Source organism: Ruditapes philippinarum, unplaced genomic scaffold (assembly GCF_026571515.1).
Source record: "Ruditapes philippinarum isolate M1 unplaced genomic scaffold, ASM2657151v2 ctg275_1_1_1_1, whole genome shotgun sequence".
Lineage (NCBI taxonomy): Eukaryota > Metazoa > Mollusca > Bivalvia > Venerida > Veneridae > Ruditapes > Ruditapes philippinarum.
This window is the reverse complement of record NW_026852998.1, coordinates 108,482-125,000: the sequence shown is the minus strand read 5'-3', so window position 1 is coordinate 125,000 and position 16,519 is coordinate 108,482. Positions and strand designations below refer to the sequence as shown.

The 16,519-nt window shown below is 33.3% G+C and overlaps 3 protein-coding genes across 3 annotated transcripts; all 3 read right to left on the bottom strand.

Annotated features, from left to right (window-relative positions):
- Window positions 1-1,834: 1,834 nt before the first annotated feature.
- LOC132730685 (cornifelin homolog) lies at window positions 1,835-5,323 on the bottom strand. Its single transcript, XM_060716667.1, has 4 exons — window positions 5,190-5,323; window positions 3,163-3,347; window positions 2,316-2,455; window positions 1,835-2,151 (listed from the first exon to the last, which is right to left on the bottom strand). Exons 2-4 carry the CDS (start codon window positions 3,332-3,334, stop codon window positions 2,056-2,058), a joined length of 408 nt encoding a protein of 135 aa, XP_060572650.1. The 5' UTR covers window positions 3,335-3,347; window positions 5,190-5,323; the 3' UTR covers window positions 1,835-2,055.
- A 2,715-nt stretch (window positions 5,324-8,038) lies between these two features.
- LOC132731006 (uncharacterized) lies at window positions 8,039-9,400 on the bottom strand. Its single transcript, XM_060717106.1, has one exon. It carries the CDS (start codon window positions 9,398-9,400, stop codon window positions 8,039-8,041), a length of 1,362 nt encoding a protein of 453 aa, XP_060573089.1.
- Window positions 9,401-9,921: 521 nt separating this feature from the next.
- Window positions 9,922-12,804, bottom strand: LOC132730640 (uncharacterized). The gene is made up of 3 exons (XM_060716615.1): window positions 12,787-12,804; window positions 11,897-12,017; window positions 9,922-10,490 (listed from the first exon to the last, which is right to left on the bottom strand). Exons 1-3 carry the CDS (start codon window positions 12,802-12,804, stop codon window positions 9,922-9,924), a joined length of 708 nt encoding a protein of 235 aa, XP_060572598.1.
- Between the last annotated feature and the right edge of the window lie 3,715 nt (window positions 12,805-16,519).

Below are 16,519 nucleotides of genomic sequence, written 5' to 3'. Positions count from 1 at the left end.
AATATATATCTATAAAATACTGCGTATAATTTAACTTTTGTCAGCTAGTTTCAACTGAATCTACCCAAGTAACCAGTTCAGACCAAGACCAGCTGGCATGCCCCTGCTGTCAAATTATGGTCTGCTTTGATGTCTTCTCACAATAAATTTTAATATTTTCCATGAAACTGAGGAATGGTTTTGTCCAGATAATAAGATTGAAAGATGGACAAGTCCATTTAAGATACTTAGGGTGATAAGATTTAATTGATTTGATAATGTGATCTGCAATTTAGATACAAAGTATTTGGTTGATGAAGCACAATAAATTTGGTGACTGCTAGCTGCCTGAGAAATAAGTGAAATACTGCTTTGATCATTTAGTGCCCATAAGCTGTTCACAACTAAACAGCCGATTCTCTTTAAGTTATTCACTTTCTATCCAAAAGTTAAGGTGAAACATGGTCAAAATGTTGGCATGGCAAGTCAAAGTCAATGTTTGTATATTGATCATCTGGGATAAAAAATAGTAAAATATCAAGGTCATGTTGCCTGTCAGTAGTTTACAAATTTATCCAAATCTCATGTGCACACTTGAAATACAGGTTAAGATTGACATCTCTCTAGCTACCAGTTATCTGTTGTAATGATTATTGTAAACAATTCCTTAAACCCTTTGTCTGCTTGCGGCAACAAATGCTACCTACATGTATGCAAGCAGAACAGACCAAGATAAGCTGGTACAACTTTGAGGTGTGTACATGGTCTGCTCTTTGTCTGTTGGGTATTCACTACCTACATATTTTGAAAAATTTTTCAACAAAAGATGAAAAATTTAGGTTTAGATTGAAAAGATAAAAATTTTTGGAAATTTTAGCATGGAAAGGGTTTTAAAAATCAAAAATTAACCCCCGTTTGGACAGGAAAGATCCCCTTAAAAAGTGGTTTTAAAACATTGTTTCTGATTTTGGGTTTCCCTTTAAAAATATTTTAAGAATGAAATAGAAGCTTGACCTTAAATATATGGTATAAAGAACTGCTTTGTGGTATTGAACAGAAGCTCCTAAGGAAAATGACCATACGGTTGAATATTATATGGATTTAAAGATTGTTTAAAAAAGTCAAGTTGCATACAACACCTAGAGCTAAGGTACCTGATATGTCAACTGAACAATATAAATCGTGTTCCAGAGGTCAAAATTGGTTCAACCCTAAGGGTCTCCTGTTTCAAAACTAGTGAAAGTCTTAAAAAGAAAGCTTCCTCTGATAAATCCCAGAGCTTATATATTTGTACCATTGTCTTCATGTTTATAAGAGTTAGATAATTATGATTCATAGTGTTGACATGATGCAATATCTAAATCTCGGCTGACTAACTGAACAAGAACAGTTGATGCTTAGGATATGTCTCATCCGTAAGATACATCATTGTCCAATTGACAATACCATAGAAGAATACATGATCCCCTCTTTGCTGTACTTCATGCCTTGAGTCAAATTCTATTTGTCATGACCTCAAAGTGTTTAATCAAGTTTCGCTTTTTCATCAACTTTTCCTGGACTGTGTTCATATATAACCAGTTACCAGCCTGTGGTAATCCCTTAACAACAAAGCAATTCAGCAAAGCTCAATATAAAATTGAATATGTCTAACAATATCTGACCAGCTACCTTGCTGTAACACTTCTTACCTGTATTTTATAAAAGAAATCATCTTTGGTTTTTAATGGGGTTTTATCATATGATTTCTAATATGTAGATACACTCCCTCGTTGTTTGGGACATAAATATAGATAATTAAGTGACCTATGGTTATTTATTTTAACATTTTTTGACTGATAACATAAAATGATAATTGAAGACAATGATTTATTGTTATGATTGACAGACAGCAAGTATCTTTTTCACATAAAGTAAAAGTTTGCAAAAAGACAAAATGTTCAAAAGGATGTAAAATGATTTTGCACACAATATTATGCTTTGTTAAACAGTTTTAGTATTAATGACCAGCACTTGATGAAACACGATCGCATAACACAATGCATTGGCCAGTCTTGGACAACGTTTACAGGACATCTATACAATTCCCATTGCATCCATCTCTCTCTTCATTTGACACACTGCGCATGCGCCACAGAAATTTAACACAAGGCAGTCATGACATAGAGAACCCTGGAAAAAAATCACACCAGATTAGATCATATAAAATTAGTATGACAGTTTACATTGTTGATTAGATAAATATTGTATTAAAATTAAATGTCGGTCTTATATAAAAGCAAAACGAGGACAATGCTTGTTTTATTTTATCTATGTCTGTGTTTTGTTTAACAAACCTGTATTCCACCAAGAGTACGAAGTCTCTGTCTAAGGGCAATCATAGCTCCGGGAATGCACACGGGAGCACATAGAATCTCGCCCATACGTGATGATAATTGGCACTGCACACACGGCCCAAAACACGCTACCATTACACCTGAAATGCAATTGTCGTCCATTACATTTTGTATTTTTTTTCTTCTACACATGCCGATTTTAAAATTTTACTTCCAAAAGAGGCACGCAGTTGAGGAATGACGTAACAGCAAACCAGAAAGAGAGTAAATTATTCTTGTATCATAGTTTGGGGACCTTTCTGTTGAAAATGTGTCAGAGTTAAAAAGTATACATAAACACGCACAGTGCGTTAACTGAAGTGCAGGTATTAGGTACCTGCACTCCAGAGCGTGTCAATGGATTGACTCATTTTTGCTGGGGTTTACTTATTGTGACGGCAGAGAACGGGAAAGTGATAGCAATATCATATCCAGATGCTCGTTCATTGGTTACTTTTTTCTGGGATTTCATATTGTGACAACAGCTAGGGAACGTGTCTTTATGTTGACTATGATACAAAAAAGAAAGAACACCGAAACACTCGGCAATTTGATTAAAACTCTGGGGCTACCCCCTCTCGTACTAATCAGATGCTCTTTCGATAACATAACATTTAGTAAGCAAAGATATTTCTTGTGATGTCGAAAATTAATAAACGTTAATCTAAATATGGCGACTGTTTAATATAAACATGAATTAATATATATAGTATGTTTTAGTTACTCTATAATCAACAAAATATATTTTAAAAGAAAAGAGAAAGCATTCTAAGGTCTACTTATGTTAAAACAACAACAGAAAACGTACAATTAGTTACATCTTGTGTACAATCAAAGAGGCCGGATGACCACTCCCTGTTTCCGGTCATGGGAATGATAATCTTGCCCTGCACGGAACCAAACTCTGGCTGTACCATTACAACAGGTCCCTTCTGGTACCCGTCCGGCTGCGAGCTGATGATGGGCTGCTTCTCGCTCATTGTGATAACTACACTGTTAGGAATGATTATATCATGTGTAATTATTTGTTCATAATCTACAACTATTTTTTAAAAAGAAACTTTATATATACACGAAGTTTCTTAATCTCCATTTCATTTTGACAATGTTACCCTTTGTATGAAATACTAGAGTAATTTATTTTTCAGTAATAGCGCGACAATAAAAACGCATGCATATGTATATTGATTAAATGTTAAGATACAATGTATTTATATATACAGTGGAACCTGTCTAATCCGAACTCGTCCGGACCAGAAGAAAAGTTCGGATTAGAAAGGTTTCCGGATTAGAAAGGTTTCCCAATAAGAAGGGTTTTTTACATGTTTTTTTCATGTTATTTGCAAAATAGTTGAAGGAAAGAAAACTGGAATGCATTTGAAATTGCAATTTAGATATTTTATTTTTGCAGTCTCTTATCGTTCATTTTAATACATGTGAATACAAAAATAAAGAATAAAAATAAATAAATAAGCAAAAATATTATGTCATCAAGGGTAAGTTAACCTACGATGTTAAACAGGAGGCCGAGACATGATTAGATATTCGGACCAGCATTTGTCAATTGTTGTTTACTCTTATCCGATTCAGCGACTATCCGAATTCACAGACAGTTTCCATTAATTTGCATTACTTAATCACGTAACATTGAATCCAATACAAAGGATTAAAAGATATTTCTATTGCATTATATCAAAATATATATAGAAGCTGACTAAAAACAATCAATTAAGCAATTATAGAAGATATCAAGGCAAGCTAAGTGTAATTTTCACACCTTTGCAGATCATACGTTTCACCCATTAATCAAGCAAAATATTTTTTACTCTTATCAGTTTGGTGTATGTTAACACCTGCAAGATGTGCGATTATTTGTTATTTTGAATGAAGGTGTGACATTTGGAAAAATCTGTTCGGATCCGAGAGGTAAATTTTATAGTAAAATAAGAACAAAAATTGAAAAAATCGTCCGGAATTCGGAGTAGACAGGTTCCGGATCCGAAAGGTTTTTTACTATTGAAAATAGAACAAATAAAATCGGGATTGGACACTTCGTTCGGATAAGAAAGGATTCCGGATTAGAAGGGTTCGGATTAGCAAGGCTCCACTGTATTACTATGCTTTTTCATATGATTAATTTAGGATAAATATAAAAAAACAATGACATGTGCTATCGATGTCCGCATCCCTATGGTTTAAAAATTATTGTTGGACAGGTAACAATTGATGCTCTATTTTGGTACTGAAAGTTGGTAATACACAGGGTTGTGCTTCATTAAAAGTCCTCATTGTACGAGTATAATCAGTCTTAAGACAAAAATCGGGACAATTTTGCAATTTCACGGAAAATGTCCTAACTTATGATTCATATGTGAAGACTTCTTCAATTTCTGAATAGCAATGCAGATAAACATTAACACATTGCTAATTAAAACGCGTGTCATAGTATGTAGTTCTTAACTTTCTCATGAGAATATTTTAAACGAAGTGTAAGATTTTGACTAAAGATAAATATATTAATTTAAACAGTCTCAAATTAGTCCTATAGTTGGTAATATGTTTTTGGACTTGGGATACACTTAGGATTTACCGTAAAAATGCAGCCCTGTACAACTTCAACTATAATACTATTAGGTCTACATACATATAATAACGGAACAATTCAGGAGCCGCATACTAATTTACTCGTGTGTTTCATTGTTAACAGTTGATGAAGAAAATTAAGTTTCACGTGTCATTTTACATTACAATTCGAGAATAATATCTTTAGTTTCCTGTTTATAAGTTGAATCAAAATCGTTTACATCTAAAACAAGTACACAACAATATACTTACATTTAGTGGCCCTCCTTTGCGTGTTTCACAACCGTTTAAAATCACTATAGTAAGAAACCACGACGATATATATATGTACATATATTTCAATATCAACCAATGATAACGTATTTTTATTTACTTTATACAAAGGGAAGGTGCTGTGTCCTAATTAAATCGTGTGATTAGATTTTAAGATCAGTCACCGCAGCTTTTAAGTGTTATCTTTAATACGAGATTATTTCAAAACAAGAGATTCAAAATGTAGTCTATATCTGGTGTACGGTCAAACTCGTGGACAACGTCAGCGAAAAATGACGTTGGCTCATACTAGCTTTTTTTCTGAAAGGCAAAGGTCATTTGAACACTAGTTAAAGGGGAAAAATCAATATTAGATTGAAATATTATTACGTTTTATTCATCATCATTATTATCATCACCAATATATTATCATCATGATTTGTAGGAATTACTAAAGAATCTACTCACAACTTAATTGTCTTAAATTCTTACAATCAATTCGTGTTATTACACCTTTATTCGCATTACATGTATTTCGCCTTTTGTTTCGCGTAATTACGCCTTTTGATTCGCGTTATAAAGCCTTTCTTATTTATTTCTTATACATTTAGGCTTTCGTATATAATTCATGTGCTTATTTATTCATAAATTGTATAGACCGTAATTTGTTCATGTATGTATTTGAGTGATATTCTTTTCACATGGAAATGTTCTATGGCCGCCCTTTTTCTGACATTTTCAAATTAATAAACATTCTACTAATATTTCAACAAGATCTTTTTTGTAATTAAGTCTCAATTAATTTATTAACTTTGTTCACGATTTTAGAGCCAAAATCGTTCTGATTTTCTTTTGTCCACTACAACATACCATGATATGAATCATTTGCATTCACTAGTCAGTATGTGTCATGGTCTCATTTAGTAACCCTTCAAGTTTGTAATTCTGTTACTTCCCTTTAATTGCCGGCTCGCCACGGCGAGCCGGTATTACGGTAGGATTTTACTGAGAAACAACCTAAAACTCCGAAGCTATCCAAAAATTTAATCGAAGCTTGGCTTCCAGCTTTCTACAAAATTTATCTATCAGGGCTAGGATCCAAAATTATTTAGCCAATCAAATTTAATCTTACAAACCGTCAAAAAACCTTCAATTTTCACGCCATTTTTAAAAATCAGCAAGTATTGTTTTGAGCGCAAAGATATAATGATGATTAAAATGTTTGTCTTTATGAATTCTTTTCAATAAATCATATTTACACTGACTTCTGATTTAGCGATTTCACCTGTTTTCTCTGTAGTAAGTTTTCGTTTGGTTAATTAACATAAGTGTACATCTGGTTCTGTGCATTTTATATTTTTCCTTTTTTCCGGTCATTTTATCCTTTCCGGTATTTAGTGTATGTATTTACTGGCCGGGATCCGGGACGCCCGGGATCCGGGATCGTATAAGATAAGGAGGAAAAACCTAATGAACTATATTTGTGTTGATTGTTGTCGTAATGAAAGGCCATTAAACGTTAATTTTTTTATTGTATATAATGAACGTTAAATTAATTTAACTTATAATATAGATATATTTAGAGCTATTTATTAACAAACTTAAAATGCGGAAATCACAATACTTATAATTATATGCCTAATTAATTGGAAAAATCAAAGACTATTTTCTTGAATTGGTCAAATCCCGGGATCCCTATATATTTTAAAACGATCCCAGCTTTTCTGAAAACTATATACTTGAACTGGCCAATCCGTGAGATCTATTTAAATTTTAATACGATCCCGGCTTTTCTGAAAACTATATTCTTGAACTGGTCAATTCCCGGTATCCCTATATGTTTTAATAGGATCCCGGCTTATCTGAAAAACATCTTCTTAGACTGGTCAATTTCCGGGATCCCTATATTTTTTAATAGGATCCCGGCTTTTCTGGCTGAATTGATTGACAACTTGTGTTTACTTTAGGACTTGTGCCTCTCATTCCAATACTAAATAACATACATGTATTACAACTTAATTTTGTATAAAGAGACATCTTTATGAAATCTACCTATCTAACATTTTGTGGTCAAGGTCAACAGGCCATATAGTAAATGTGCATAGACATAGGTTCTTCATTCAATCTGTTTACATGCACCTTCATATATACTCATACTCATCTTGGTTAAACTGAGAGAACTTTATATGTCACTTTCAGTCAATGAGTTTAAGATTTTGAATTTACTGGCCCGAATTCCAGTTTTGAATTTATTCTACTAAATAATTAACAAAATTTTCTTAAATTTACACTGGCCTGAACTTATATACACTGGCCATCGGGCACCGGGCCAGTGTTGACTTCACTTTTATTTTGATGTTCGCTGAAGTCTCTTCAGCTAACAGAGCTGTCATTTTTACATTTAAACACACCCCTTGAAAAAAATTACGAAGCGAGTCGCTACTAGCTTTTTTAAAAGCTAGCCTTGTTATTATGTTTAAATTGCTTTGTGTGTCTCTCTGTTACCAGCCAGCAGTCAAACTCGAGCTCTGGTCTTAACAACATCTGTTTCATTTTACAAACATTTTACAAGGACACTTCATGAACGATTTTACTTTTTATTTTTCTTCTTATAATATTAAAATAATAATGATACTTAAACTGTCACTTAACAACATTTTGACCGCCAGATACACAGACATGCTTAGCGACTAATAGACTCATATCTATAAAAGGAAATGTCAATTCAAGAAACATACAAATTTGCAAAGTTTATGATTAACCTTGGTGATAGAAGTAAAAACAAACACACAACATCCCATTGCATTAGAGCGAATGTTTGGTTTGATCTTCAAACAGAAACATGTCTTTTATTTGTAAATATCATTTATCAGATTTCTTATCACATCCATTCTGACTGTGTTAGGTGGAAGTTTGTTAATTTCTTTTACAAAAACATCCAAAGAAGCCTTCTCCTCCTTCTCTTTTTCCCATGATCCGAGCATCTCATAAATCCTCATAGACGTTCTATGATAGTCAAGCTCTATCTGTTGTAGAGTTATTTCATTGACTCCTAGCAGTGATCCAAGAATCCTCCATTCAGATCCAATAGCAGTGGACAGTACTGCATGTTCTTTTCTTGTGAGCGTACGTTTTGGTACGTCTGCAACAACTATATTTTGCCCATACCATTCATGTAAGATGTGGTCAATGTCAATACTTTCATGACCGACATTGTCTGGACAACATACTTTTTTCTCTGACTGCTTCTTCAAATTTCCTAAGTCATATAATGCTTTACTTCCTTTGCAATTATGTAGTTGGTGTTGGCATCTAACTGCCACTTTAAATGGTATTTCATCTATTTCTTCAGAACTCCGAAGCTTCAGAAATTCATTTAGTATCACATTTTCAACAAATCTTCGAAAAAAATCGGCCACTTCAGCTTGTATGTTTTCTTCGATGCACATAGGAGCTACCAACAATTCTAGCTTATTTTCAGCATAAGTAATCACACCTGCATGCCTCTGATTAATCCTGTACACACCTGCATTCTCAAACAGCAAACTACTTCCATTCAGTTCAAGGACTGACCAACTTCCAACCGCTGCACCTGTAATTCTTTGAAATACTGTTGTAACAACTGCTTCATTGTCAAATATAAAAACTAGTGAAACTGTGGTGGAACGTCTTTTCCCAACGAAAATCTCTATTTCATCTTGTTTCGCCTTTCTCAGGAAACTAGGAACTATGTAGTAGCCAAGTGATGACAACTCCGCAGTGTTATCATCAAACTTTAGTGCCTCAGAAATGATCTTATGTCTTTTCAAAATAGCCAGAAGAACATCTTTAAACTGAATGAAATCCTTATTGCCATCATTACTCCAGACAGACTGCAAAAGACCCGGGTCTAAAATAGCCCTTGTTGTAAGCTTTTGCCACAAAGGTCGCAGAGCTGTGTCCTTTCTGCAAAACTTACCAGATGTGAGGATGCATTTGAAAGCATCAACTATGAACGAAGGCTTCAGGACAACAAATTCAGCCAATTCGCCTTCATCAAAGTAAATGAATGTTCCTCTGGCATGATGGAATTTTAGAAATGATTTCATTTCATGTTTTGAACCAATCGGAGACCCGTAATCTTTATTCAATTTCATCACCTCCTCAAATCTTATAATATTTTGTCTTTGCCGTAATAAATACTCAAGAAGCAGCCAGCTGGCAGGTAGCATTTCCGTTTTCTTCCTCCCTATATCTACAATTGTTTCCCGAAGGCGATTAACTTTACCATCTGTTAGATCTTTGCCTGCTATAGCAAAACATTCGGGGGTAATTATGATTCTTTTTGACGCCCAAATAAACTTTTTCTCTGATAAAATTAAAAAAAGTCTTTCAGCTTTCCCCTTCTTTCCTTGACCCCATCTTTAGCGTTCCCAAACTAAAAAAAATTTTGTGGTTGATAAAAACTCTTTGTTGCCGCCCATATGATTTTTACTGAGTGCCCCAAAAAATTTTCAAATTAAATTTTTTCCATTGATTCAAAACTGGATGCGTACCGCCTGGATAGTCAAAAATAAATAATGGGGGGGGGTTAATGTTTTTATGAAGTCAAATACTAAAAAAATAAATTTGGTTTTCCCCGGAAGGGGGAAAAAATTTCGGGGGGGAGTTGCGTAAAAAAAAAAATTTTGACCCCCAAAAACCCCCAAAGTGAATTTTTTTGTTTTTTTTCACAATATTTTTTTGCTTTTTTTTAAATTTCTTGTTTAAATTGCTCAAAAAGTGATAGGCTGTCGTTTAGCCTTGGATCATCCATAAAATCTCCCCAAAAAATTGATAATTTTTCATCCTTTGTCAAAACTGGTTTAGAACTAGGAGTGGGTGTGGTTCTAGAATAAATAACTTGTGAACTGGTGGAAATTGCACCATCTAACGCATTGTCATCATTTTCAGTTTTTGTATCGTCAGCTTGTGTCATACTTATCTGAGCCAGTCTTTTCATAGTGTGTCCATAAGAATCTTCCTCTGTTAAACTGTTCCAAACATTTTCATCCTGTTGGCATGTAACGTTATAAATGTCTATGCCATTTGTACTTTGTACTCCATCTAAGTCATGCGACATTAACCTTCTGGCTAGCGTGGTTTTACCTTGACCGAAGCATCCAATTATCATAAGTCTTATGGTTGTGTCTTCTTCTTTACCGTTATTTAATGCATTAAGATAGTCCGTAATGTAATCATAGCCTGCATGTGCAAAAGAGGAATACTCTTCTGGTGCCTGGTCATTATCAAAGTCGGGGTCTTTAGCTGATTGGTCTAAGCCTATAATAGACAGTGAATTACTTCATTTTTAAAAACAAAACTTTCAACTTTATTTATGAACAGGCTCAATATAACAGACTGAAACCTTTCGAATTAAGCCGTGTTTGGGGACCTTTCTTATTGAATATGTATTTAGAAATGTATTTAGAAAAACGTCAATATCAAAAATCATTTAAAAATGTGACAAGTTATATGTGTAATATACATTATATAGAGTTTATACCATATAAATTAAAAAAAGGCGTGCAAATGTTTATCTATCTATCTATCGGTAGAGAACACGCAATCTACTTTTACTTAAACTTTAGGATGGTCCACCAAATGATGCTAAAACTGATTTCGTTGTCATTCATTTCTAACCTAAATCAAAGTCCAATTAAAATTAATCTTTTTTTACTTTTTTTTTTCAACTCGGTTAGCTCCATAATTAGGCTAACATAACCAAAAATTATCTGACCTAATTAAGTGAAAGACAATAAAATGCCATGCTAAAAACACATCGAAAATTAATTCAATTTTACCCTAAGAAGGTAACATAGCTTTAACAAGGCCCTACCAATTTTATGTCAGTAAACTTTCATTGAAAGACAACGGTCAATGGTGGCATTGAACAAGTGATGAGCATACAAAAATATATCCATACAATACGAATAATATAATTATTATTTGTTACTTAACTATGCTTTTGAAATGAAAAGGAGATAGCAAAAATAGTCTTCATTATTTGCCTTTTAAAAATTTATTCCAGTTTTTTTTTTCGTGAACACATATTGTTAGTTTAAAGAGAATTATTGTGTTTACTTTAGAAAATAACCTTTACAAAAGTGTTAGTCAGGCCAAAAAGTCTAATGCATGGCAGGATGATTGTGAACAGGAAAGCCAAGTAATAAGGGTTACCGAGAAAATTTACCTTAAGTGACATTATGGTCATTTTTTCATTGTCGGGTTGAGCTGAATTGACCATAATACTTCAAATGATTAACTGTTAAACAAACAGTTGATATTGGAAAATATGAAAAGAATGTCCCACTCTTTTTATAAATTGAGCTTATCGGTTATTTTCGATGGATATATAACGAAATTACCTTGGGGCCACGTGAGTTATTCATTGTTCACACAAAGTATCTTATAAAAATTAAATAAATAACCGCAAAATATTAACTTATTTCGACATTCACCAGTTCACTCACTATATGCACTTAGATGGGTATGATATCAATTTAAAAGGCCAGTTTCTTTGACCTTGTGACGAAAATATCAGTGTGACTTGTAGAACTCAACAAGGTGTGTTACAATATCATAACTTTATTAGTATTTAAGATGAAGCAAAGCGGTCAACATGCTATCATCAAAACACTCCTCTCAGCACTTTGTGCTCATGTGAACTACGAATACAAAATGTATACCTGATTCAATAAAAGTTGTCCATGGCAAAGTCTCTTGTTTTTCTAGATGTAAAGTAACAAAGTCCTTTTTGTACTGAAAGAAACAAACAACACACAGTTTATGTATCGTCTGTTCTTGTGGCTAGTTTTAATTTGATATGGAATAATAAAAAAAATATGTGGCAATAACGTTGTTATACGTACTGAGATGGCAAAACTAAGGTAAAGTCAGTCATATGTGACGTCTTGTATATGTTTTTACAGCAAAATATTTAAAAAAAAAATTAACAAATTCCCACTGCCCCCCTGTTATATCACAGATCTATTTTTATTATTATTGGCAAGACAATGCCTGGTCTAAACATCAAAATGTTCAAAGCACAAACAATACAATGGTATTACTACATGTCAAAAAAATTACAAATTTTCAAAAGTATGGGGATTCACCCTTTCCTTTTAACCCCTAAAATTTTTCCGGATGTATTTTCCTGTAAATTTTTTGACTGTATTTGTAGGTTTGTCGTTAACATTAAAATTTTTCATTAACTAATTGCATTTAAATTGAAATCCCCTAAAAAAATAACATATTTTTTAATTCATTTGTACTAATAAGAAAAACCTGAACATATATATAACAAGAGAAGTCAGTCGGTAAAATATATTTGATGCAATTTACTACGAAAATTAAAAGACTACAAATAGGCAAATGTAAGAATTTTTTTATAATTACAATGAGAAATTGATGTTTTTTTAGCTTCAAATGACTTGAATCGAGTGACTCTTCATTAGTTTTATGCAAGGCGTATATAGGTGTATCAAATAATTACAATATTGGTCAAGTGGAGTCTTATGGTTCCTAAAGCCTTTCTATCAGGTGCCACCCGTGACTAAAATAATGCCCAGAGGGGCACCTGAAGTCTTCCTCTCATGGTAAAAGTGTAAAGTCGCAATATGACCTTAAAGTCTCTGTATGACTTAAAAGCCAAGATAGCAAATATGTTAACAATTTTTCATAAGATTACGGATGTTATTAACCCAAAAAGCATCGGAATTTTGAAAAAAGGTTTACATTTGGGTTCCCCGCTAATCCCAATTAAAACTACATATTATACAATATCTGAAAAAATATTTTAATTTAAATTTACAAAGGGTCTCCTTAAAAAAATGATTTTAAAAAAAAAAAAAGGAAAAAGGCAGAAAAAAATATCTAAAGCACAATTTTTAGGCGGGAAAACCCAAATAAATTCAACCATCAAGTAAGAAAAATTCTTGTGTCCCATGTGGGCAGCCCGGGTTGCTGGTTTATAAAAAAAACTGGGCCTTTGTTTTATTTAAAAATTTAATGTCATTTCTTTTGTTTTTTTTTTTATTTGGAAAGGGTTTAAAAAAAAATATCCTTAAAACCTATATTGGGAAACTGTTGAATTGAAAAAATAACTTCTGGGCATAAGTTTTTCAAAATTCAGTTCAGTTTTGAAAAAAAAACAGCAACAAGCAACATTCCAAACAGTTAAAGCGGCCTTCAGCTTTTATTTTTGTTGGAAAACGATTCACTGAATTGTTGGAACAAACTAAGTACTTCAATATTTACATGTTGGAAAAGTGAATCATATCACATATACTATTAAGCCTTCTTCAACAAGAGTTCCGAGAGCTATTTTATAACGCTCCACGGAAAATAAGAGATATCTTGGGGTAAAATTCCTTATTATTTATGTATCTTATCGACGAAAAATTTCATTTCCCATCTGAATTCTTTTTAATTGATAATTTTATGATTTAAAGAGACTTCAGCGAACATGTTTTATAGTACTGCTAGACCTGTTTACTGTCGCACAACCACTGCGGTATACCGTACCCCGGATATTGCTCGATATTATGAGGACTTTCATCCCATTTCGCGACTTTGAACGAAGAAAACAAACAGGTTAGTTCATTGACGATATTTCATCATTTTGAATTGGTTTGATATAAATTTTATAGAAAAACAAATACTTCGATAATTTCTCTAGTTACTGAAAACCCAAAAAATGTTGAGAAAAAGCTTTGAAATATAATTAGGAGGTAAAATTCGTCTCTTTGCTCACGTGATAAATGAGCTCGGATCAGTCAAATTTGATGTTTTCGTGAATATACTTCCTTAAAAGAAAAAGTTGAATCGAGTGAAATGTGATAATGGTGATAATGTTTATGTTGTAAATCTTCAATCAACAATAGAACCTCAGATGACAGTGCATTTTGAGAATAAATACACATAAGTCAGTGTACCGAGTATTGAGCCGGTGTCACGAGTATTGCTTTTTAGTGTAATATCAATATAGAGTAAATCCTACATTTAATTTTAAATATTTCTTATTGTGTACTGGGCAGGAACCAGTTTCCGGACAATACCAGTTTCCGGACAAGTATTATAACAGCTTAATTTTGGCTTTATCGATGACGATCGGTATTATATGTCATGAAGATGCTTGGTTTGATTGTTTGAGAAAATAAACTTCCTTCCAAGTTGATACATCATTAAAATTTCGTGAGGATATCTTACCTGTGTTTTAAAAACAGCCTTATATCCCTTTGGGGCATGTAATTTGTTCTGCGCATGCGCAATATTTTGTTTATTTCGGGATATAATTTGGGGTAGCAATTAATGCACAATGTACTTCATTTGAAGTTCATTGGGTGTACCCCCAGAGCTAAATCTGTAACGTATCGGGAAACGGTGTTTAGCTAGGTTTACTCCACTTTCGCACTTCGTTGCTGCTGTACACACAAAAATATCTGTTTCACTTTTCAGTCATTTCGAGACCCATCACGTGATCGTTATTTTTCCTATCATAAACATTTTTCAGTAAATCAGCTTAATTATATAAGAAAGCTAATATGTGCGAAGAAATTTGTTGTTATATTAGAGTAATTATCAGTTAAAACATATATAAATAGCAGCTTAATATATGTCCGGAAACTGGTTCTGCAAGAGTGAACAATTTACACTTTTGATGACCTAATTTAACCCTTCAGTTTGTACATTGCTTACGTCACCAGGCAGTATTAATTGTGTTATTGGACGTAGTTAGAGCTCAGGTTTTTGATATGTTAGTTTTACTAATACATCTTTATTATAAAAAAATAGACAATTAAAAAGACTCGAATTCTGTCCGGAAACTGGTTCCTGCCCAGTATACTTATTTACACTATATGTGCAGAGTTCGGAGGTACTTTACTGGAAACATCTGCGAATAATCCAGATTTTCATTCCTGCTCATGAAAAATCTCAGCAATTTTCTGTTTTTAAAAAGTTCTCGTTGCTATCGAAGGATCAACATTTCCAGAATTTGTTAATGGTTATTGCATATCTTACTTTAAATAGTAAAAAAATGCATCCAAAGTGCATTAATGCTGCCTCAAGATTGTCAATATTAGACGGTATTCAATATCTAAAATCAACCGACTTCCTACTAAGCCTAAAATCCATATAAAGGTAACTTTCGGTCATTTTGCACCTGCACTCTAGCAACGTCTGCACGTGAAATTTGTAACGTCAATAGCAATGAGTTACCGTATGACTGCCGAGCGGGTATAGCTAAAAAAAAGAATAATGGATTTTGATAAGATTATGATAAAGGGCAGCAGATGCAATAAAAAGGTTATGTTCCTTATAACCTTTTTATCTCATAAAGGCGTGTTAAGAAGGCTTTACATCCCACCCCTCTGCCCCCTTCTGTTTTTGGGTTTGAAGTGGAGCATTAGCCCCTCTAATCGCTGAGAAGATTTGGGACTTGTGGGGGTTGGGGGCTAAAATGGTCTCAGGTCGATTTAAAGGTACCGTGTATAATCAACGCCGAAAATCTTAGACTTTATCTCAATCAATTGAAAAGTTGCTGCACCTTGAAATCAGTTTTGATGGGAAAAACAACGCAAAATAGAGATTTTTGGCAATTTTAAGACGTCCCCCAGTTGCCATGGTAACTGGAAATTTAAAATTGAGCATGTTATTCCACAGGCTATGGCCCAGCCAACATTTGTGCCCAGTTTGATCAGTATTGAAGCATTTTTTTATAGTTTCATAGCAGTTTGAACTTGTAACAAGAGGCCTAATTCAATGATCGCAATGAGGTTAAGACGATACCGGCATGCTTGGACGGCATAAGCACTCGGGCCAATATTTTACAAATTGTGTTGATATGTTTCTTAAGGTAAAAACCTATTATTATTGTCATCTAAATATGTTTTGTTATCCTTTTTCTTTTCAGAGATGGGTCTCCCTGATCACAGTTTTTTGAGACATGTATTTCAAGATTTTTATCATCAATTTCGATGTTTCTACCCTGCTCCCGACCCTGCACACACTTTATTTCATATTATTATATAGTGTGATTTTCAATCAAATGGGAAATTAAATCTCTGTATTTGCCCGTAGGAAAAGAACAGTAATAACACTGAAAATCCATTGTTGAATCAGAAATATTTTAATAAATATCATATAATCAGTACATTATCAGCAAAGTGAAATGGAATCGATAAACAGACGTGAAAATTAGACAAAAATATCGAGTTTCCATTTTAATATGCTCATTCTGTTTTGCAATACACTGTACACTAAAGTTGGGCTATTTTGCAATTCTCTGTCCACTTAAAATCAATACTCGG